This window comes from Oncorhynchus clarkii, chromosome 10 (assembly GCF_045791955.1).
Source record: "Oncorhynchus clarkii lewisi isolate Uvic-CL-2024 chromosome 10, UVic_Ocla_1.0, whole genome shotgun sequence".
NCBI classification, from domain to species: domain Eukaryota; kingdom Metazoa; phylum Chordata; class Actinopteri; order Salmoniformes; family Salmonidae; genus Oncorhynchus; species Oncorhynchus clarkii.
The window spans coordinates 8,196,580-8,221,952 of record NC_092156.1 but is presented as its reverse complement, the minus strand read 5'-3'; the positions used below and the strand labels follow the sequence as shown (position 1 = coordinate 8,221,952).

Below are 25,373 nucleotides of genomic sequence, written 5' to 3'. Positions count from 1 at the left end.
GCCGACCTGCTGCTAAACAGGTGGAAAGTTGGCTCTGGGCGTAGAGCCAAAGTGAAATGAATTCAAACAACTCTAGTTGTTATAGGTAATGATCCAATTATGGATCCAAAGTTATTTGTTAATATGTCAAAGTGAGTTTAAAACGTTTAATTTAAGTTAAATTCAATTCAAAAGGTGACAGGCAGTTGATAAAAGCTTTGTTGGATCCCACTGTGTCTTTCAAAACATCAACCTGCGCTGGGCACCACTTCCAAACTTACTCTAGATAGTCTGTCAAAACATCGACCTGCGCTGGACACCACTTCCAAACTTACTCTAGATAGTCTGTCAAAACATCAACCTGCGCTGGGCACCACTTCCAAACGTACTCTAGATAGTCTGTCAAAACATCGACCTGCGCTGGACACCACTTCCAAACTTACTCTAGATAGTCTGTCAAAACATCAACCTGCGCTGGGCACCACTTCCAAACTTACTCTAGATAGTCTGTCAAAACATCAACCTGCGCTGGGCACCACTTCCAAACGTACTCTAGATAGTCTGTCAAAACATCAACCTGCGCTGGGCACCACTTCCAAACGTACTCTAGATAGTCTGTCAAAACATCGACCTGCGCTGGGCACCACTTCCAAACGTACTCTAGATAGTCTGTCAAAACATCAACCTGCGCTGGGCACCACTTCCAAACTTACTCTAGATAGTCTGTCAAAACATCAACCTGCGCTGGGCACCACTTCCAAACTTACTCTAGATAGTCTGTCAAAACATCAACCTGCGCTGGGCACCACTTCCAAACTTACTCTAGATAGTCTGTCAAAACATCGACCTGCGCTGGACACCACTTCCAAACTTACTCTAGATAGTCTGTCAAAACATCGACCTGCGCTGGGCACCACTTCCAAACGTACTCTAGATAGTCTGTCAAAACATCAACCTGCGCTGGGCACCACTTCCAAACTTACTCTAGATAGTCTGTCAAAACATCAACCTGCGCTGGGCACCACTTCCAAACTTACTCTAGATAGTCTGTCAAAACATCAACCTGCGCTGGGCACCACTTCCAAACGTACTCTAGATAGTCTGTCAAAACATCAACCTGCGCTGGGCACCACTTCCAAACTTACTCTAGATAGTCTGTCAAAACATCGACCTGCGCTGGACACCACTTCCAAACTTACTCTAGATAGTCTGTCAAAACATCGACCTGCGCTGGACACCACTTCCAAACTTACTCTAGATAGTCTTTCAAAACATCGACCTGCGCTGGGCACCACTTCCAAACTTACTCTAGATAGTCTGTCAGAACATCGACCTGCGCTGGGCACCACTTCCAAACTTACTCTAGATAGTCTGTCAAAACATCGACCTGCGCTGGGCACCACTTCCAAACTTACTCTAGATAGTCTGTCAAAACATCAACCTGCGCTGGGCACCACTTCCAAACTTACTCTAGATAGTCTGTCAAAACATCGACCTGCGCTGGGCACCACTTCCAAACTTACTCTAGATAGTCTTTCAAAACATCGACCTGCGCTGGGCACCACTTCCAAACTTACTCTAGATAGTCTTTCAAAACATCAACCTGCGCTGGGCACCACTTCCAAACGTACTCTAGATATTCAGATATTCTTCACTTACTGTCACTTGACAGGTGGCTAAGCCTGTTAAGCACTGGTGAGTGAGATTCTCCTCCTGTGGAGTACCATCCGCTGTGGTTCCTGAACGGTAGCCCAGGAGACAGGGTTGAGGATTAGGAATCCTCCAGACACCATAGGCGCAGGATGAAATCCTGGCTAAAAATTGGGAAAATGATTTTATTTGAAACCACACTAGCTGGACATTGTTGTTCGAATAATTTGTTTTATTTAGTCAAACCTATGGTAATCTTTTGTCTTCAGCATCCTACATAATACCACGGATGTACAGTTTTAGAAAATAGTGAACTGGGGAAGGAAAAAAAGGTCAGCAGAATGTGAACCCCACATTCAAACAACATTTTGTTTATTAAAGCTCACACCTATCCATTGTGCTAGGTGATTGGCAAAAAATGTAGGTGGCTAGGTGGTGATGTAGGTGGCTAGGTGATTGGCAAGTGATGTAGGTGGCCTGGTGGTGATGTAGGTGGCTAGGTGGTGATGTAGGTGGCTAGGTGGTGATGTAGGTGTCCTGGTGGTGATGTAGGTGGCTAGGTGGTGATGTAGGTGTCCTGGTGGTGATGTAGGTGGCTAGGTGGTGATGTAAGTGTCCTGGTGGTGATGTAGGTGGCTAGGTGGTGATGTAGGTGGCTAGGTGGTGATGTAGGTGGCTAGGTGGTGATGTAGGTGGCTAGGTGGTAATGTAGGTGGCTAGGTGGTGATGTAGGTGGCTAGGTGGTGATGTAGGTGGCTAGGTGGTGATGTAGGTGTCCTGGTGGTGATGTAGGTGGCTAGGTGGTGATGTAAGTGTCCTGGTGGTGATGTAGGTGGCTAGGTGGTGATGTAGGTGGCTAGGTGGTGATGTAGGTGGCTAGGTGGTAATGTAGGTGGCTAGGTGTTGATGTAGGTGGCTAGGTGGTGATGTAGGTGGCTAGGTGGTGATGTAGGTGGTACTTCAGAGTAGTTGCCTTTAAAAAAATTTTTTTTTTACAACAACACCATAACGAAGTTGGAGTTATCATGATGTATGTTCATGAAGTCTACTATTGCAATAAAATGTTTGTCATTTGAGACTCCTTGGTGATAACCAAGTGAGAGATAATTGTTTTAGTTCCGATGTGCATTAGATATATTGTTGTTGATTTGTCTGGTTTCTGTTGTTTATAGTAGTATATGTCATCTGAATCAACCAGTTGGTGAACTCAGTACCAAAGCCCTCCTTACAATTATCTCTTAAAGAACAAGAGCTTTGTTCTGAAGGAATTGGATAAAATTACATTTCGGTCAACAGAGATGACAATTATAAATATAGACACTAATCTTCATGCCCTGAATTGGATTTGCATAAACATTAACAAAATGCATTTAATTTACAAAACAATACTAAAGTAAACCCAATTGGAGCCACAACAAGCTGCTTCCTCATCCCATTTGTTTGGATGATACTTCACTGGAGCCCACAGCTTTGAGTTCGTATGCAAATGACACATCAATTACATTATGCATTACTGATGCACAAGGCTGACCATCTGACCTGACAAGGAGAGACTCCTAGTGGTGTGTGCTATGTATAATATTTCTGCATTTGCATTCATTAGCAGAGGGAACAAAATATGTTATGTTCTAAGAGAGACTGAATGGCTTACAAAGTCCTTGCAATTTTTACAGTAATATATAGAAACAGATAAAGTTACGTTTTTTCAAATTTTAGTGGCGACATGGATTACGCAACAGATGACAAAAGTAGTTTTGTAAGAAGTAACAGTGATCCTGCAAAGGGCATTTCATGTTAATTAAAACAGTGTGTCGGATCCAATTTTTAAACTGCCACTGCTTGCCTTGCAATACACTTCCTGCCATCTCTGTATAGGCACATAGAGCTTGTCTCAGCAGCTGTGGAATCGTCTCACACCAGAGAGCAAACCAGCTTTATCGCCCACTGAGCAGCATCCCAGCTAACAATATTAAGGAGAGACAACGTTTTTGTAATGTTACCGTAATTTTCCCCTAATGTTTGAGTGTCCAGTTTTCCATTAGTTGGGGGAACATTATATCTATGTTAACAAAAACCTTCTAAAAACTTTTTTAACATGTTTTGGTGTTAAAGTTAGAACATTCCCTTAAACTTCTTAGGACTGCAATCCCGTTAACTTCTTAAAGGTATAGGGGGCAGCATTTTCACTTTTGGATAAATAGCGTGCCCAATTTAAACTTCCTGCTACTCATGCCAGGAATATAAGATATGCATAATGTTAGTAGATTTGGATAGAAAACACTCTGAAGTTTCTAAAACTGTTTGAATCATGTCTGTGAGTATAACAGAACTTATGTAGCAGGCAAAACCCCGAGGACTAACCGTTCAGAAAATTTATTTTTTGGTCTCTGTCTGTTCACTGAGTTCTCATTGGCAAATTATATTTCTTGTTTTCAGTTCCTACCGCTTCCACTGGATGTCACCAGTCTTTGGAATTTGGTTGAGGTTATTCCTTTGTGCAATGAAGAAGTAGGCCATCTAGTAACTGGGTAACACTGTTGAGAGTGCACAAGACGTGAAAAGTAGCATGGTTTGTTGTCTTCCTGTATTGAACACAGATAGACCCGTCTACAATTTGATCGATTATTAACGTTTAAAAAAGTAGTTTGAAATATTTTGGCAAAGTTTATAGGCAACTTTTGAAATATTTTGTAGTAACGTTGCGTTTTTTGGAAGCTGTTTTTTTCTGGATCAAACGCGTCAAATAAATGGACATTTGGATATATATGGATGGAATTAATCGAACAAAAGGACCAATTGTGATGTTTATGGGACATATTGGAGTGCCAACAAAAGAAGCTCGTCAAAGGTAATGCATGTTTAATATTTTATTTCTGCATTTTGTGTAGCGCCTGCAGGGTTGAAAGATGCTACCCTCTTTGTTTACTATTGGGCTATCATCAGATAATAGTTTCTTATGCTTTCGCCAAAAAGCCTTTTTAAAATCTGACATGTTGGCTGGATTCACAACGAGTGTAGCTTTAATTGAGTATCTTACATGTGTAATTTAATTAAAGTTTGATTTTTATATAATTTTTTTTTTTTTGCCGCGCTGTATTTTCCATGTTTTTTGCCCAAGTGGGACGCAACCGTCCCCTATACCATAAGAAGTTAACGGACAACAGCCAGTGAAAGTGCAGAGCGCCAAATTCAAACAACAGAAATCTCATAATTAAAATTCCTCAAACATACATGTATTTTATACCGTTTTAAAGGTAATCTTGTTGTTAATCCCACCAAAGTGTCCGATTTCAAATAGGCTTTACAGCAAAAGCACCACAAACGATTATGTTAGGTCACTACCAAGCCACAGAAAAACCCAGCCATTTTTCCAGCCAAAGAGAGTCACAAAAAGCACAAATAGAGATAAAATCACTAACCTTTGATGATCTTCATCAGATGACACTCATAGGACTTCATGTTACACAATGCATATGTTTTGTTCGATAAAGTGCATATTTATATAAAAAAATCTCAGTATACATCACTAGTTCCAAAAACATCTGGTGATATCGCAGAGAGCCCCATCATTTTACAGAAATACTCATTATAAATGTCGATGAAAATACAATTGTTAGACATGGAAATATAGATACACTTACCTTAATGTCAAGCAGAACTTCTCTAGAATGTGGTTGCAATGTTTTCAGAATGTACAAAATGAATGTTCTAGAAACATCTCCTTAATGTCAAGCAGAACTTCTCTAGAATGTGGTTGCAATGTTTTCAGAATGTACAAAATGAATGTTCTAGAAGCATTTTCTTGGACATTGCAAGAACATTCGTGTCTAGTTTTCTGAGGGTTAGGAAAATATTCCATCAACGTCACATCAAACATACACAAAACATGGTTGCCATGTTCTCAGAATATAAGATATTAATGTTCTGGACACGTTTCATGGGAACGCAGCAAGAACATTTCTGTGTATCAGTTGTCAAGAGGTCGCCTGATGGTCCAAAATAAATGTTTTTCCTCCTAAAAAAAAAAAAAAATGAATTAAACATCACACCTTGCTGCTGTTGCCAAGCCCATCAAGACCCTGATTGGTGAACCACAAATCTATTCACAGCTCCTTTTGTATGTTGGTGAGGTTAGGGAAACTCTCACACACACTATGCTTTTTAACATGAAATGCTCTCATTATTTTGAGTTAATCAAGGAGAAAGAGAACAACATTTTTGCCAAATGCAAACTCTACAAAGGCAGCATTGTTCTCTTTGCCAGAAACATCACATCAAACCCCAAAAATCATCTGGAGGTTGAGCACAACGTTGGAAACCAAAGTCCCAGAAATGCATGAAAGAGGAGAAATCTACACACAATATGATAATAAGTATTCTAACAACATTCAAAACGGTAATATTAACATATAGTGAGAGTAGGGTGACTCCCCGAGCAGGTCTTGAACCCAGGCCACCAGCATCCATGACTAACACCCTAACCACTAACCACTGTCCCAATAAGGGATAGCTCCAGGCCACCAGCATCCATGACTAACACCCTAACCACTGTCCCAATAAGGGATATCTCCAGGCCACCAGCATCCATGACTAACACCCTAACCACTGTCCCAATAAGGGATATCTTGAGGGCATGTGCTTATTGGGCCAGTATAGTGGGGTCCATAAGAAACCCTAACCCCTCCTCCCTAGGCATTAGATCTGAAACAGCCTGATAGGTCCAGAAGAAATTCAAAATCAAATCAAATCAAAGTTTATTTGTCACACGCGCCAAATACAACAGGAGTAGAACTTACAGTGAAATGCTTACTTATAGGCTCTAACCAATAGTGCAAAAAAGGTGTTAGGTGAACAATAGGTAAGTAAAGAAATAAAAACAACAGTAAAAAGACAGTGAAAAATAACAGTGGCTAGGCTATATACAGTAGAGAGGCTATATACAGTAGTGAGGCTATATACAGTAGTGAGGCTATATACAGTAGAGAGGCTATATAGAGTAGAGAGGCTATATACAGTAGTGAGGCAATAAAAGTAGGGAGGCTATACACAGTAGCGAGGCTATAAAAGTAGGGAGGCTATATACAGTAGCGAGGCTATATACAATAGTGAGGCAATAAAAGTAGCGAGGCTACATGCAGGCACCGGTTAGTCAGGCTGATTGAAGTAGTATGTACACGTAGATATGGTTAAAGTGACTATGCATATATGATGAACAGAGAGTAGCAGTAGTGTAAAAGAGGGGTTGGTGGGTGGTGGGACACAATGCAGATAGCAAGGTTAGCCAATGTGCGGGAACACTGGTTGGTCGGGCCAATTAGGTAGTGTGTACATGAATGTATAGTTAAAGTGACTATGTATATATGATAAACAGAGAGTAGCAGCAGCATAAAAGAGGGGTTGGGGGGCACACAATGCAAATAGTCCGGGTAGCCATTTGGTTACCTGTTCAGGAGTCTTATGGCTTGGGGGTAAAAACTGTTGAGAAGCCTTTTTGTCCTAGACTTGGCACTCCGGTACCGCTTGCCATGCGGTAGTAGAGAGAACAGTCTATGATTGGGGTGGCTGGGGTCTTTGAACATTTTTAGGGCCTTCCTCTGACACCGCCTGGTGTAGAGGTCCTGGATGGCAGGAAGCTTAACCCCAGTGATGTACCCCTCCTCCCTAAGCACTAGATCTGAAACAGCCTGATAGGTCCAGAAGAAACCCTAACCCCTCCTCCCTAGGCACTAGATATGAAACAACCTGATAGGTCCAGAAGAAACCCTAACCCCTCCTCCCTAGGCACTAGATATGAAACAACCTGATAGGTCCAGAATAAACCCTAACCCCTCCTCCCTAGGCACTAGATATGAAACAACCTGATAGGTCCAGAACCCCTCCTCCCTAGGCACTAGATATGAAACAGCCTGATAGGTCCAGAAGAAACCCTAACCCCTCCTCCCTAGGCACTAGATCTGAAACAACCTGATAGGTCCAGAAGAAACCCTAACCCCTCCTCCCTAGGCACTAGATATGAAACAACCTGATAGGTCCAGAAGAAACCCTAACCCCTCCTCCCTAGGCACTAGATATGAAACAACCTGATAGGTCCAGAAGAAACCCTAACCCCTCCTCCCTAGGCACTAGATATGAAACAACCTGATAGGTCCAGAAGAAACCCTAACCCCTCCTCCCTAGGCACTAGATCTGAAACAACCTGATAGGTCCAGAAGAAACCCTAACCCCTCCTCCCTAGGCACTAGATATGAAACAACCTGATAGGTCCAGAAGAAACCCTAACCCCTCCTCCCTAGGCACTAGATATGAAACAACCTGATAGGTCCAGAAGAAACCCTAACCCCTCCTCCCTAGGCACTAGATATGAAACAACCTGATAGGTCCAGAAGAAACCCTAACCCCTCCTCCCTAGGCACTAGATATGAAACAACCTGATAGGTCCAGAAGAAACCCTAACCCCTCCTCCCTAGGCACTAGATATGAAACAACCTGATAGGTCCAGAAGAAACCCTAACCCCTCCTCCCTAGGCACTAGATATGAAACAACCTGATAGGTCCAGAAGAAACCCTAACCCCTCCTCCCTAGGCACTAGATATGAAACAACCTGATAGGTCCAGAAGAAACCCTAACCCCTCCTCCCTAGGCACTAGATATGAAACAACCTGATAGGTCCAGAAGAAACCCTAACCCCTCCTCCCTAGGCACTAGATACGAAACAGCCTGATAGGTCCAGAAGAAACCCTAACCCCTCCTCCCTAGGCACTAGATATGAAACAACCTGATAGGTCCAGAAGAAACCCTAACCCCTCCTCCCTAGGCACTAGATCTGAAACAGCCTGATAGGTCCAGAAGAAACCCTAACCACTCCTCCCTAGGCACTAGATATGAAACAACCTGATAGGTCCAGAAGAAACCCTAACCCCTCCTCCCTAGGCACTAGATCTGAAACAACCTGATAGGTCCAGAAGAAACCCTAACCCCTCCTCCCTAGGCACTAGATATGAAACAACCTGATAGGTCCAGAAGAAACCCTAACCCCTCCTCCCTAGGCACTAGATCTGAAACAACCGGTAAGGTCCAGAAGAAACCCTAACCCCTCCTCCCTAGGCACTAGATATGAAACAACCTGATAGGTCCAGAATAAACCCTAACCCCTCCTCCCTAGGCACTAGATATGAAACAACCTGATAGGTCCAGAAGAAACCCTAACCCCTCCTCCCTAGGCACTAGATATGAAACAGCCTGATAGGTCCAGAAGAAACCCTAACCCCTCCTCCCTAGGCACTAGATCTGAAACAACCTGATAGGTCCAGAAGAAACCCTAACCCCTCCTCCCTAGGCACTAGATATGAAACAACCTGATAGGTCCAGAAGAAACCCTAACCCCTCCTCCCTAGGCACTAGATATGAAACAACCTGATAGGTCCAGAAGAAACCCTAACCCCTCCTCCCTAGGCACTAGATATGAAACAACCTGATAGGTCCAGAAGAAACCCTAACCCCTCCTCCCTAGGCACTAGATCTGAAACAACCTGATAGGTCCAGAAGAAACCCTAACCCCTCCTCCCTAGGCACTAGATATGAAACAACCTGATAGGTCCAGAAGAAACCCTAACCCCTCCTCCCTAGGCACTAGATATGAAACAACCTGATAGGTCCAGAAGAAACCCTAACCCCTCCCCCCTAGGCACTAGATATGAAACAACCTGATAGGTCCAGAAGAAACCCTAACCCCTCCTCCCTAGGCACTAGATATGAAACAACCTGATAGGTCCAGAAGAAACCCTAACCCCTCCTCCCTAGGCACTAGATATGAAACAACCTGATAGGTCCAGAAGAAACCCTAACCCCTCCTCCCTAGGCACTAGATATGAAACAACCTGATAGGTCCAGAAGAAACCCTAACCCCTCCTCCCTAGGCACTAGATATGAAACAACCTGATAGGTCCAGAAGAAACCCTAACCCCTCCTCCCTAGGCACTAGATACGAAACAGCCTGATAGGTCCAGAAGAAACCCTAACCCCTCCTCCCTAGGCACTAGATATGAAACAACCTGATAGGTCCAGAAGAAACCCTAACCCCTCCTCCCTAGGCACTAGATCTGAAACAACCTGATAGGTCCAGAAGAAACCCTAACCCCTCCTCCCTAGGCACTAGATATGAAACAACCTGATAGGTCCAGAAGAAACCCTAACCCCTCCTCCCTAGGCACTAGATCTGAAACAACCGGTAAGGTCCAGAAGAAACCCTAACCCCTCCTCCCTAGGCACTAGATATGAAACAACCTGATAGGTCCAGAAGAAACCCTAACCCCTCCTCCCTAAGCACTAGATCTGAAACAACCTGATAGGTCCAGAAGAAACCCTAACCCCTCCTCCCTAGGCACTAGATATGAAACAACCTGATAGGTCCAGAAGAAACCCTAACCCCTCCTCCCTAGGCACTAGATCTGAAACAACCTGATAGGTCCAGAATAAACCCTAACCCCTCCTCCCTAGGCACTAGATATGAAACAACCTGATAGGTCCAGAAGAAACCCTAACCCCTCCTCCCTAGGCACTAGATATGAAACAACCTGATAGGTCCAGAAGAAACCCTAACCCCTCCTCCCTAGGCACTAGATATGAAACAACCTGATAGGTCCAGAAGAAACCCTAACCCCTCCTCCCTAGGCACTAGATCTGAAACAACCTGATAGGTCCAGAAGAAACCCTAACCCCTCCTCCCTAGGCACTAGATATGAAACAACCTGATAGGTCCAGAAGAAACCCTAACCCCTCCTCCCTAGGCACTAGATATGAAACAACCTGATAGGTCCAGAAGAAACCCTAACCCCTCCTCCCTAGGCACTAGATATGAAACAACCTGATAGGTCCAGAAGAAACCCTAACCCCTCCTCCCTAGGCACTAGATATGAAACAACCTGATAGGTCCAGAAGAAACCCTAACCCCTCCTCCCTAGGCACTAGATATGAAACAACCTGATAGGTCCAGAAGAAACCCTAACCCCTCCTCCCTAGGCACTAGATCTGAAACAACCTGATAGGTCCAGAAGAAACCCTAACCCCTCCTCCCTAGGCACTAGATATGAAACAACCTGATAGGTCCAGAAGAAACCCTAACCCCTCCTCCCTAGGCACTAGATCTGAAACAGCCTGATAGGTCCAGAAGAAACCCTAACCCCTCCTCCCTAGGCACTAGATATGAAACAACCTGATAGGTCCAGAAGAAACCCTAACCCCTCCTCCCTAGGCACTAGATATGAAACAACCTGATAGGTCCAGAAGAAACCCTAACCCCTCCTCCCTAGGCACTAGATATGAAACAACCTGATAGGTCCAGAAGAAACCCTAACCCCTCCTCCCTAGGCACTAGATATGAAACAACCTGATAGGTCCAGAAGAAACCCTAACCCCTCCTCCCTAGGCACTAGATATGAAACAACCTGATAGGTCCAGAAGAAACCCTAACCCCTCCTCCCTAGGCACTAGATATGAAACAACCTGATAGGTCCAGAATAAACCCTAACCCCTCCTCCCTAGGCACTAGATATGAAACAACCTGATAGGTCCAGAAGAAACCCTAACCCCTCCTCCCTAGGCACTAGATCTGAAACAACCTGATAGGTCCAGAAGAAACCCTAACCCCTCCTCCCTAGGCACTAGATATGAAACAACCTGATAGGTCCAGAAGAAACCCTAACCCCTCCTCCCTAGGCACTAGATATGAAACAACCTGATAGGTCCAGAAGAAACCCTAACCCCTCCTCCCTAGGCACTAGATATGAAACAACCTGATAGGTCCAGAAGAAACCCTAACCCCTCCTCCCTAGGCACTAGATATGAAACAACCTGATAGGTCCAGAAGAAACCCTAACCCCTCCTCCCTAGGCACTAGATATGAAACAACCTGATAGGTCCAGAAGAAACCCTAACCCCTCCTCCCTAAGCACTAGATCTGAAACAACCTGATAGGTCCAGAAGAAACCCTAACCCCTCCTCCCTAGGCACTAGATATGAAACAACCTGATAGGTCCAGAAGAAACCCTAACCCCTCCTCCCTAGGCACTAGATCTGAAACAACCTGATAGGTCCAGAAGAAACCCTAACCCCTCCTCCCTAGGCACTAGATATGAAACAACCTGATAGGTCCAGAAGAAACCCTAACCCCTCCTCCCTAGGCACTAGATCTGAAACAACCTGATAGGTCCAGAAGAAACCCTAACCCCTCCTCCCTAGGCACTAGATATGAAACAACCTGATAGGTCCAGAAGAAACCCTAACCCCTCCTCCCTAGGCACTAGATATGAAACAACCTGATAGGTCCAGAAGAAACCCTAACCCCTCCTCCCTAGGCACTAGATATGAAACAGCCTGATAGGTCCAGAAGAAACCCTAACCCCTCCTCCCTAGGCACTAGATATGAAACAACCTGATAGGTCCAGAAGAAACCCTAACCCCTCCTCCCTAGGCACTAGATATGAAACAACCTGATAGGTCCAGAAGAAACCCTAACCCCTCCTCCCTAGGCACTAGATCTGAAACAACCGGTAAGGTCCAGAAGAAACCCTAACCCCTCCTCCCTAGGCACTAGATATGAAACAACCTGATAGGTCCAGAAGAAACCCTAACCCCTCCTCCCTAAGCACTAGATCTGAAACAACCGGTAAGGTCCAGAAGAAACCCTAACCCCTCCTCCCTAGGCACTAGATATGAAACAACCTGATAGGTCCAGAAGAAACCCTAACCCCTCCTCCCTAGGCACTAGATCTGAAACAACCTGATAGGTCCAGAAGAAACCCTAACCCCTCCTCCCTAGGCACTAGATATGAAACAACCTGATAGGTCCAGAAGAAACCCTAACCCCTCCTCCCTAGGCACTAGATATGAAACAACCTGATAGGTCCAGAAGAAACCCTAACCCCTCCTCCCTAGGCACTAGATATGAAACAACCTGATAGGTCCAGAAGAAACCCTAACCCCTCCTCCCTAGGCACTAGATATGAAACAACCTGATAGGTCCAGAAGAAACCCTAACCCCTCCTCCCTAGGCACTAGATCTGAAACAACCTGATAGGTCCAGAAGAAACCCTAACCCCTCCTCCCTAGGCACTAGATATGAAACAACCTGATAGGTCCAGAAGAAACCCTAACCCCTCCTCCCTAGGCACTAGATATGAAACAACCTGATAGGTCCAGAAGAAACCCTAACCCCTCCTCCCTAGGCACTAGATATGAAACAACCTGATAGGTCCAGAAGAAACCCTAACCCCTCCTCCCTAGGCACTAGATATGAAACAACCTGATAGGTCCAGAAGAAACCCTAACCCCTCCTCCCTAGGCACTAGATATGAAACTACCTGATAGGTCCAGAAGAAACCCTAACCCCTCCTCCCTAGGCACTAGATATGAAACAACCTGATAGGTCCAGAAGAAACCCTAACCCCTCCTCCCTAGGCACTAGATATGAAACAACCTGATAGGTCCAGAAGAAACCCTAACCCCTCCTCCCTAGGCACTAGATATGAAACAACCTGATAGGTCCAGAAGAAACCTGATAGGTGTAAGCACCAGTGTAATTTCACTTTGAAGTAAATCTCAGCTGTTAAAAAATACACTCAAGGAACTATTATTGATCATAATAATTCAGGTGTATCATTTAAAAACAGGTTAATATACCCCACTAACATTCGACAACTATATTAAAGCTCTTAAATTGCTGAAATATGTCATTCAAATCAATGATAAAAGACTAGTCAGATTGACTGACATCTGACACAGACATGGTTGCGTAAGCAGATAGAAACCCTAACCCCAGAGTACGGTGAACCAAGAGGTTGTGAATTCAAATTCCAGGTGAGAACATCTTGAACAATAATTATAAAGTATAAATGAACATGCACAATGTAATCATGTATGTCAAAGTGTGTTAAATATTTAAGTTGAAAACACAATGTTAAAAACACTGTTGGTGTGAGTATCCCTATCCTTGCCAACAGACAAAGACCTATGAATGGATCAGCGGGTTCACCAATCAGGACCTTGATATGCTCGGCAACAGTAACAAGACATTATGTGTAATGAAATAGTAACCTAACTAACCCACCGAAAACCCGGACACATGCAACGTTCCAATGAAACATGTCTAGGTCATTAATATCTTAAGTTCTGAGAACATGGTAACCACGTTCTGGATAAGTTATATTTGACAAAAAAGAGAGCGGTCTATTGGAAATATTCCTTGCACATCATGGGAGCATTCCTATGAAAACATTAGCTAATGGCCTAATGAGACTCTTAAGGGAACGTTCTCCAAAGTTATGGGAATGCTTTGTTGTTAGCTGGGACTAACCTGCAGATAAACTAGAGAGAGAGAGAGAGACAAACGCTGTGCTCTATCTGTGTAGTGTTAGCGACGCATCACGCCACTGCAGCAGTGCAGATAAGCAAGTGAATCGTTGGGATTGGCAGGGAAAGCAGCCTGGGTAGCCCCCTTTTCTGCTGGTCTCACAGATCTGCCTATCACAGCTTCTCTCAAATGTCGCACAAACGCAAATGACATTCCCGCAGTCTCTAATTGTGTACAGTGTACATTTTTGAACACCTGTATGCAGTCGTTGTTCAAGTGGATCTTGGTCCTTATACGGACCCCGTCTAGGTTAAGATGATGAGCTTTTGTTGTGCAACGAAAGATCTGTCTTCTTTTTTTACTATAGCAAACATATGTGTGAGATGGCAAGGCAGGAAGACAAGGGTTAATCTAATCACCCCCCCCCCTCCCCCCCAGGACTGCACTGTGGGATGGATTGAGTAGGAAGAGGAAGTACCCACCACCCACTCCCCCCCATGGGACTGCACTGTGGGATGCAGTCAGTCAGAAGAGGAGCCAGGGAACTCAATTCCAGTTCTAGAGTCACGGGGAGAACAAAGGATAAAACACATCACATAGCTACATACATCAAAAAGTCAAAAGTACAAGTAAAACCTTTTACAGTCATCTTGTAGTCTGTGAGAGCAATCACACTGTACTACTTAGCACTTAAGGGGAACCATGTCTTGTCGTATAGTTACCAAACTATGCTCTGGAGTCTAGTCTTGAGGTGTCACAATCCTGAGCAGGGCTATGTGGCTTCTCTAGCCCAGGGCCCGGTTCCATAAAGCATTTTAAGTTAATTTCCCCCTTATCTTTTCACTTAAAGTTTACTTCACTTTAAGATAGTTGCACAAAACATTTTATGGTAAATTTCCCCCTTAAATTAAGTGAAAAGGTTAAGGGTTCCCTATGAAGTCCCTTAAGTGCTTCATTCAGTATGAATATCAATGTAAACCGCATTTGTGGAGGAGAATGTCGCTTTCTTCTGCCCTGGTTCCCAAAGAAAAACATCAACCAGCAAGCTTGCTAGGTATCTAAACATTGGAAGGTGCACAATCCATAGCTACTGTACAAAGCTAGCTGGCTAGCTAGCTACCTACGCTGAAAGTTAGCTTGACGAGCTAGAATGTAATAGAAAAAAAGTTGAGAGAAAAGTAACTAAAATAAATGTTTTATTATCTTCTTAATCAATTTGTTTCTCCTGTCTTGAATGTAGAAGTTTTATTTGGCGATAAAATAAAAGAGATCTCTTTGATGAGACACTCATTCAGCGAATCAGGTCGTCTCCGTGGTAACTCTTTCTGCATTAGATGCCTTCAAACTACCATAAAACCCTTAAATTATGCCCTTACCTAAGGAAATGTTTGACTGGCTCTATGCAACGCCCTTAAACAATTTTAATAGGTTAAGGAAATTATACCTTAAGGGAAACACCCTGAGGTCTGGCTTCAGCGTTAAGCAGAAAAGCAGCCAGTGATTAATCTCTGGTCATGTCCTGAGAAGTACATATGTAATGTAACCCCACGTACACGCACATAACACAGACACAGAGGCATTAAGATTGGAGTGAAGTTTCCTAAAAGGCTTAAATAACCACCGACTGTGTAATGCTATATCCAGGCAACAGGTGGGGCTCTCAGATCCGTCATGAAGAAGTCAGCAACCTTGAGTTCCTTGTCCAAGACTGAAGCGCTAAGACTAGCTAAATAAATCCATGGAGCATTTGTCCCGTTACCTTAAACATTTTACTCAGTGAAACTATCTATGGTGCAATGAAGATAAGCAAGCAAGTTACACATTATGTCATTATATTTGCTCGTCTTCGGTGCATGCCCTTCAGTCTGCAACCTCCGTCCTGGGCACATTCACTACCAGACTCTGCATCATTAAACAGTTATACAGTTATATATTACATATCCTTCTAGCTGCATCTGTTTCTGATGGTACTGAAGATGAGTGAAGGTCACAGTCGAGTGGCTGCAAATTGAAGAGGTACACGCACCAGGGGCTCATTTCCCATAGGAGACCATTGCAGTCATATATGCCCATCCAAGCACAAAATGTGCATTGAGGACATACAGTTCACAGAATTCAGCTTACACATCTAGAGGAGCTTCTGGCAGAATAACAAGCAATATATTTAACAGCTAAGAATACCAAATAATACTGTAGATTTAACAGCTAAGCTAAGAATACCAAATAATACTGTAGATTTAACAGCTAAGCTAAGAATACCAAATAATACTGTAGATTTAACAGCTAAGCTAAGAATACCAAATAATACTGTAGATTTAACAGCTAAGCTAAGAATACCAAATAATACTGTAGATTTAACAGCTAAGCTAAGAATACCAAATAATACTGTAGATTTAACAGCTAAGCTAAGAATACCAAATAATACTGTAGATTTAACAGCTAAGCTAAGAATACCAAATAATACTGTAGATTTAACAGCTAAGCTAAGAATACCAAATAATACTGTAGATTTAACAGCTAAGAAAACCAAACTCAAAACACATCCACAGATGTTGTAGGACAATATATCATACCATAAACAGTACGGCAACATAGTTAGAGACAAAATAGTAAAGCAAACTTTAAAATGGACTAGTCTGACTATACACCATTTCAATTAATGTCACCCTGAACTGAGGATACATCTAACAAGTATCCACAACATATCCACAAAAGACTAAATAACAGCTAGGCTACTTGAAAAATGTCTACAATAACACTTGCAGAGATGCTTGAGCTTGACATCAGTCCAACTGTGCCCTACCAGTGTACTGTGAGAGTGTGACGTCAAGCCTACTGTATAGTTTAACCTGCTCAAGAGGTTCCACTTGTAAAAACACAAAAAAACGTGAGGTAATGATGACCAGTACCTGAATGAGAGCTATACATGTAGACAAACTTGGTCCATTTGTAGTGATGAATCAGGGCAATGAGGGGCTCCTGAAGCTCCGGTCTTAGCTGGATCACAAACTGGTTGTTGGTTTCAATTGGGAAACTGGGTGTCACAAAGCAGACGTGGAGAGCCCCGCAGAACGACATGAGCATGTTCATGGTCTTCCTGTCATACAATCCAATGATGGCATAGACTCCTTTGGAAAACTGTGAACAAACTGTGGAGAGGAAAAGTAAGAGGAAAGATGTTAGGTTTATGAGAGTTCCTGTTTACACCGGTATCAAACCTTGGGTTGCAAGGGCCTATTGCAACTTTCTGCCCTGTTTCTGTAAAGTACATCAGACCGGTCTGGAGAGGGCGGGAGAACATGAAAAGATGAGAGCTCCGAGGGGTCACAGTTCAACAACAGGGGGAAGACAATTGTTGATAATGTGCAGGGTGTAAACAAATTTAATTTTAAAACACATTTTTAAAATAAAACATGCAAACTGGATCAATAAATTAATAGATAAATAATTCAATAAGTACATAATTGGAAATCACACCAAGGGATGAAGAGGTTAAGTGGTACAAAGATAAGTGCTATGTTAAAGTGCTTGATATAATACAATAAAATATGAAAAAGACAAAACCAGATTGAGCAAATAAATACATTGTTTTTTATTGAACTTCCTCTTCCTGTCGGTGGCCCCTCCAGCTCTCTTAATTAGGCCCTCACTAACTCCCACTGTCGATGCATTATCATCCTCTTTACCATTCATTCCAAGTGGAGCCAAGGTCTTAAATTTGGCTATCCACTTGGATTAGGGTTAGGGTAGGGTAGGGTTAGGGTAAGGTTAGGTTAGGGTTAGGGTAGGGTAGGGTTAGGGTAAGGTTAGGGTAGGGTGAGGTTAGGGTTAGGGTAGGGTTAGGGTAAGGTTATGGTAGGGTTAGGGTAGGGTAGAGTAGGGTTAGGGTAAGGTTAGGGGAGGGGAGGGTGAGGTTAGGGTTAGGGTAGGGTTAGGGTAAGGTTAGGGTAGGGTTAGGGTAAGGTTATGGTAAGGTTAGGGTAAGGGTAGGGTTAGGGTAAGGTTAGGGTTAGGGTAAGGTTAGGGTAGGGTTAGGGTAAGGTTAGGGTAAGGTTAGGGTTAGGGTAAGGTTAGGGTTAGGGTGAGGTTAGGGTTAGGGTGAGGTTAGGGTAAGGTTAGGGTAAGGGTAGGGTTAGGGTAAGGTTAGGATAGGGTTAAGGTAAGGTTAGGGTTAGGGTAGGGTAAGGTTAGGGGAGGGTGAGGTTAGGGTAAGGTTAGGGTAAGGTTAGGGTAGGGTAAGGGTAGAGTTAGGGTAAGGGTAGGGTTAGGGTAGGGTTAGGGTAAGGTTAGGGTTAGGGTAAGGTTAGGGTAAGGTTAGGGTAGGGTTAGGGTAGGGTTAGGGTAGGGTTAGGGTAGGGTTAGGGTAGGGTTAGGGTAGGGTTTGAGTTAGGGTAGGGTTAGGGTAGCGTTAGGGTGGGAGTGGGTTAGGGTTAGGGTAGGGTTAGAGTTAGGGTAGGGTTAGTGTCACATCAGGGTTAGGGTAGGGTTAGAGTTAGGGTAGGGTAGAGGTAGGGTTAGAGTTAGGGTAGGGTTGGGGTAAGAGTTAGGGTAGGCTTAGGGTAGGGGTAGGGTTAGGATACATTTAGGGTAGGGTTAAGCTTAGGGTAGGGGTAGGGTAGGGTTGGTTTAGGGTAGGGTAGGATTTGTATAAGGTTAGGGTAGAGTTAGGGTAGGGTTAAGCTTAGGGTAGGGTTAGGGTAGGGTTCAGCTTAGGGTAGGGTTGGTTTAGGGTAGGGTAGGATTAGGGTAAGGTTAGGGTAGTGTTAGGGTAGGGTTAAGGTAGAGTTAGGTTAGGGTTAAGCTTAGGGTAGGGTAGGGTTAAGCTTAGGGAAGGGGTAGGGTAGGGTTGGTTTAGGGTAGGGTTAGGGTGTTGTTAGGGTAGGGTTAGGGTTAGGGTAGGGTTAGGCTAGTGGTAGGGTTAGGGTAAGGTTAGAGTTAGGGTTAGGGTTGGGGTAGGGTTAGGGTATAGTTAGGGTAGGGTAAGGTTAGTGTGTGGTTAGGGTAGGGTTGGGTTAGGTTGGGGCTGGGTTAGGGTAGGATTAGGGTAGTGTTAAGGTAGGGTTAGGGTAAGGTTAGGGGAGGGTGAGGTTAGGGTTAGGGTAGGGTTAGGGTAAGGTTAGGGTAAGGTTAGGGTAAGGGTAAGGTTAGGATAGGGTTAAGGTAAGGTTAGGGTTAGGGTAGGGTTAGGGTAAGGTTAGGGTAGGGTTAGGGTAAGGTTAGGGTAGGGTTAGGGTAAGGTTAGGGTAGGGTTAGGGTAGGGTTAGGGTAGGGTTAGGGTAGGGTTAGGGTTAGGGTAGGGTAGGATTAGAGTTAGGGTAGGGATAGGGTAAGGTTAGGGTAGAGTTAGGGTAGGGTTAGGGTTAGGGTAGGGTTAGGGTAGGGTAGCGTTAGGGTGGGAGTGGGTTAGGGTAGGGTTAGAGTTAGGGTAGGGTTAGTGTCACATCAGGGTTAGGGTTAGGGTAGGGTTAGGGTAGGGTAGAGGTAGGGTTAGAGTTAGGGTAGGTGTTACGAATAGAAGAACAACAGTAGAACAGCACCAGCACCTCTGGCACTAGCATCTACCTCAAGCTTGAACAGTTGTTCAAAATCCGGAGCAGCAAGTACAGGGGTACTACATAAGAGTGCTTTCGCAGATTCAAAAGCGCTCTTACAATCAGGGGACCACACAAATGGTCTTGCCGGACTGAGCAAATCAGTCAATGGAGCAACTACCGCAGAGAAATTTTTACAGAAGCTACGGTAGTAGCCAACCATCCCTAAAAAGCGGCGTAGCTCTCGTCTGGTGGTAGGTGCAGGGAATGCAGTTATAGCCAAGACCTTGGCATCAACAGGGCGCACCTGTCCATGGCCAACCTCTTTACCGAGATAGGTAACAGTAGCCTTCCCAAACTCGCACTTTGCTAAGTTCAGGGTTAGAGAAGCAGCTGCCAACCGTTCACATACTACCCTTAGCGAGTCAACATGATCTGACCACTCAGACGAATAAATAACTAGGTCATCAAGGTATGCACTACAATTAGGAACGCCAGCTAATACGGAGTTAACCAGTCGTTGGAAAGTGGCTGGTGCATTTTGCATCCCAAAAGCCATGACTGAGTACTGTAGGAAGTTGTCTGGGGTCACAAAGGCAGAAATCTCAGAAGCACGTGAAGTTAACGGAACCTGCCAGTAACCTTTTAAGAGGTCCAACTTAGTTACATACTTAGCAGCACCAATAGTATCGATACAGTCGTCCAGTCTGGGTAACGGGAACGAATCTGGCATTGTGACAGAATTTACCTTTCGATAATCCGTACATAACCTGGACGTACCATCAGGTTTAGGAACCAGAATGCAAGGAGAACTCCAAGGGCTTGAACTTGGCTTAGCCAGGTCATTCTCCAACAAATATCTCACCTCATCCCTCATTATCTTCCTCTTGGAAGCGTTGATACGATATGGGTGTTGCTTGATAGGTGTAGCATTTCCAACATTAATGTCATGTTCCAACACATTTGTGCGAGTAGGAACGTCATTAAAGAGACATGGAAAACTGTGTAGTAGCCTCACAATATCATTAGCCTGTCCATCCGTAGACAGCAGCATTTCTGAGTTGGGCAATCTAACACACTGCTGTTGAGTATTGCGCAACTCCAAGCCATCAACATCATCAATTTGACAGTCCACTATCATCGCAGTAGTAGCAGAGGAGACAGCAGTACCTTCCTCTGTTTTTGAACTATCTAACTGTGTGATGGGTCGGGTGTGGTATGCTTTCAACATGTTAATGTGACACACACGAGATTGGCGTTTTCTATCAGGAGTTTGAAGCACATAGTCAGTTTCACTTATTTTCTTTTCAATTAAATAAGGACCAGAGAAACGAGCTGACAGTGAAGATCCTGGAACAGGTAATAACACCAGTACTTGATCACCTGGCTGTAGTGGACGAGAAACAGCCTCTTTATCATAGTGTCTTTTCATGCTCCTCTGTGAGGAAGACAGAGCTTCCTTTGCGAGAGCACAAGCTTGGTGTAGGCGCTCACGAAAGCGACTAACATAGTCCAACACATTCTCATCTCTGGTACACAACTCTTGGGACAAGAACTGTTCTTTAAGGACTTTCATTGGTCCTCTTACTGTGTGACCAAACACTAGTTCAGCCGGGCTGAAACCTAGGGACTCCTGCACAGTTTCACGAGCAGCAAACAAAACTAGAGGAACTCCCTCATCCCAATCTTTCTCAGATTCCAAACAATATTTACGTAGCATAGACTTCAGTGTCTGATGCCATCTTTCAAGCGCACCCTGAGACTCTGGGTGATAGGCGCTTGACACACGGTGCGTAATTGATAAGGATTTCAACACCTGCTTGAAGAGCTTGGATAGGAAATTGGTACCTTGATCGCTTTGTACCACCTTAGGTAACCCGAATGTCGTGAAGAATTTTATTAAGGCTTTACTCACTATCGGAGCTGTAATCCTTCTCAGAGGAATAGCCTCGGGGTATCTTGTAGCCATACACATTATCGTTAACAAAAACTGGTTACCCGATTTTGTCTTCGGTAACGGTCCGACACAATCAACCACCACATGCTCAAATGGTTCACCTATTACAGGTATGGGACACAGAGGAGCGGGAGGAATAACCTGATTTGGTTTTCCTGTTATCTGACAGGTGTGGCATGTCCGACAGAACTGAGCCACATCTTGTTTTAAACCCGGCCAAAAGAAATGTCGAAGGATCCGATCATACGTCTTTGTAATTCCTAAATGACCAGACCACTGGTGATCATGAGCAAGGGATAACACATTTTGTCGAAAGGCTGTAGGAATCACTATTTGGTAAACAGCATTCCAATCTCCACCCGCGTCAACATGGGATTTCCATTTACGCATGAGGAGATTACCATCAATGAAGTAAGCCATGTTCTTCTTCTTCACTTCTTCCAATGAGACAACACTAGAAAAACATTTAGCAAGTTTGTCGTCAACCTTTTGGTTAGCAATCAGCTGCTCACGAGTGACTGGTAACTGTATTGCATCAGCAATAAGTTCAACGTTCTTTGATTCTTTCCTGGGCTGTTTGTCAGAGGTGATCAGCTTCTCAGAGGCATCACACAATCCATCCTCTTGATCATCCTCTTTGAACAGAACAGTGTTCGACAAATCTATCACGTCACCCTCTTGTAGTGCCTGAGCACGAGTGACAGCACAAGCGGGGAACACATGTGGATAACTCTGTGCCAACTCATTCGAGAGAGAGTGGTCACTTTTATCCAATACTTCCAATACGGGTACTACCTTTCCTCCGGCAATATCGTTACCCATTATAAAGGTCACACCTTTCACTGGCAACTTAGGACGTACCCCCACTCTGAATATTCCACTGATTAACTCAGAGTGTACTTTCACAAAGTGCAACGGCACTGGGACAAAACCCATTTCAATACCCTGCACTAACACACTGGAACCACAGTATGTATCGTCAGATAAGGGCAACACATCAGACAATATAAACGACTGCGCCGCACCAGTATCTCTAAGGATTTTAACCGGACGCTGAGACGCTTCGTCATTCGTTAGGGACACAAACCCCTCGAAAATGAATGGTTCATAACTGCGGTCGGGGACTGGGTCTTTCAAACTACAGTTACCCTGAGGCAGCTGTTTTGTTGCAGACCTCACAACCGTACGAATTAGAGCAACACCTGTTGGTGGCTTGGCACGAAGAGGCATTTAAGCAGGAAGCAATCATTAGTCATATGTCCCACTTTATGACAATAGAAACAGGAACGCTCATTCTTCTGGCGTGTTTGATATACTACTGCGGGCCGACTAGGGCTAAAGGTAGGAAACTCAGTGGTTCTACTCTCAGTTTGAGCCGAAAACACACTCTTGTGCGTCAACACAAACTCGTCTGCCAACACAGACGCTTCTGCCAGGGAGGATACTTTCTGTTCGTTTAGGTAAACTACAATGCGTTCGGGTAGGCAATTTTTAAACTCTTCCAACAAGATTAACTCCCGGAGAGAGTTGAAATCAGTTACCTTACTAGCAGCATGCCATTTATCAAACAGATTTCCCTTGTCTCTAGCAAATTCCACATAAGTCTTACTAGAAGACTTTCTATGAGACCTAAATCTCTGTCGGTATGCCTCAGGCACAAGCTCATAGGCACGAAGAACAGTAGCTTTGACTACTTCATAATTCAAACTGTCCTCTAGAGGTAGCGCTGACAAAACCTCTTGGGCTTTACCAGTTAATTTACACTGAAGTAATAGGCACCATACCTCTTCAGGCCACTTCAATGCTACGGCTATACGCTCAAATACACAAAAATAGGAGTCAACCTCCGACTCTCTGAACAAAGGTACTAAGGCTATCTGCCTACTAATGTCAAACGTGTTTGAGGACACAGCTGGTGAGGACGACTCACTAACAGGAACAGTAGGAACGAAGGCTAGCCTCGCTGTCTCTGCCTCCAGTTCCATCTGGCGTATTTTAAACGTCATCTGCCTCTGTTCTCGTTCTTTTTCTGCCTCAATTTTACACATCTCCAAATGCCGTTGTTCTCTTTCTGCCTCAATTTTACACATCTCCAACTGGAGAGTCTCTCGCCTAATTTGGGCTCTCTCTTCCACCTCTAGTTGTAACTGTGCTAAACGGACATCCCTCCTGGCATCACCGTTTGACAGTGGGGAGCGTGGTTCAAAATGGGACAATGTGGCTGGTGTTTTAGCCTCGCCCTCATTATCAGATACCAATGGGCTTACAGGAGCAGCAACATCCCCTACAGGGTTAGTATGCTCAGGCAGCGGTAACACAAGCACCTGCTCTTCCAACAATACATTTAACACCAGCTTTTTAACCTCCGACTTAACTACATTCTGTGAAAACGATACTGAATAATGGTCAGCCAAGGTCATTAAGTCAACTCTACGACATTTATCAAAAACCTCCCACGAAGGATTATCCAAAAAGGACTTCAAATCAAAAGTAGCCATCTTACACTACTTCACAAGAGCCAACGAAAATAGCAAACACTAATGCTACTTCAGCTATGACGCTCAACACTGAACTATACCACTACAACAATCTACATGAGCGGCATGGGTGTCAGTAAAGACATATCCCGGATGAGGCTCCACTTATGTTACGAATCCCTTTTGGCCCGACAGTCTAGGGGGGATGGTAGTGAGACCCGTAACATAACTCATGTAAATTATAATTGTGACAAAGTACGTGTGAACGAAATAACCACGACAACCGAAATAATACCGTCAAACTCAGGGTTTATTTATAAACACACGGTAATGGGGGGAGCAGGAAAAGGGGCTGAGCTGGACCCAAGGAAAGAAACAATAAGTATTCAAAACACCCCTAAGCTAGACTAGCCTATTTCAACAACAGCTAACTAACTAACCAAAAATACAGTGGGTGGTCCGCCCAGTTCTAACTAGTGTGTTTTAACAAAGTTTACCTACGGGTAGTGTATGCCCATGGGCGACTTGTCTTGGTTTCCCCTTTTCCCACCAGCAAACACCATAAGCAAAAACAATACTCACAGGAGATGACAAAGTGCTATGGAGGTGCTCAAACAAAAGAGAGGTTAATTAATACACAGAGAGCGAGCGAAGAACAGAGATCTACAAACATGGCATTTACAAAGAGATTGAGCTACTGAAATCTATGAAAAACAGAGATCTACCAACATGGCATTACAAAGAGATTGAGCTACTGAAATCTATGAAAAACAGAGATCTACCAACATGGCATTACAAAGAGATTGAGCTCTAGAGCAAACAAATGATGGGGTTTTTAAACCATGGGGAAGGAACTATGATAGGGTAGGAAACAGGAGGAGGTGTGTCTTCTGATTGATGGGTTGATTGTTGACTGATTGGGGAGTGATGATTTTCACCTGTGAGGGGAGAAGGAGAGAAAAGAAACACACATACACAGGATACACACAGGATAACTGTATCCGTAACAGTAGGGTTAGGGTAAGAGTTAGGGTAGGCTTAGGGTAGGTGTATGGTTAGGGTTAGGATACATTTAGGGTAGGGTTAAGCTTAGGGTAGGGGTAGGGTAGGGTTGGTTTAGGGTAGGGTAGGATTCGTATAAGGTTAGGGTAGGGTTAAGCTTAGGGTAGGGTTAGGGTAGGGTTAAGCTTAGGGTAGGGGTAGGGTAGGGTTGGTTTAGGGTAGGGTAGGATTAGGGTAAGGTTAGGGTAGTGTTAGGGTAGGGTTAAGGTAGAGTTAGGGTAGGGTTAATCTTAGGGTAGGGTAGGGTTAAGCTTAGGGTAGGGGTAGGGTAGGGTTGGTTTAGGGTAGGGTAGGGTTAGGGTGTGGTTAGGGTAGGGTAGAGTTAGGGTAGGGTTAGGCTAGTGGTAGGGTTAGGGTAGGGTTGGTTTAG

General features: G+C 44.1%; 1 protein-coding gene across 2 annotated transcripts in view; it reads right to left on the bottom strand.

Annotated features, from left to right (window-relative positions):
• Window positions 1–25,373, bottom strand: part of LOC139417973 (glutamate receptor 1-like) — a 129,774-nt gene that overhangs the window by 55,391 nt on the left and 49,010 nt on the right. For both annotated transcript variants that reach the window (XM_071167010.1, XM_071167009.1), the window contains exon 3: window positions 16,886–17,125. In XM_071167010.1, coding sequence (XP_071023111.1) covers window positions 16,886–17,125 — 240 coding nt within the window. The remainder of the gene's footprint in view (window positions 1–16,885; window positions 17,126–25,373) is intronic.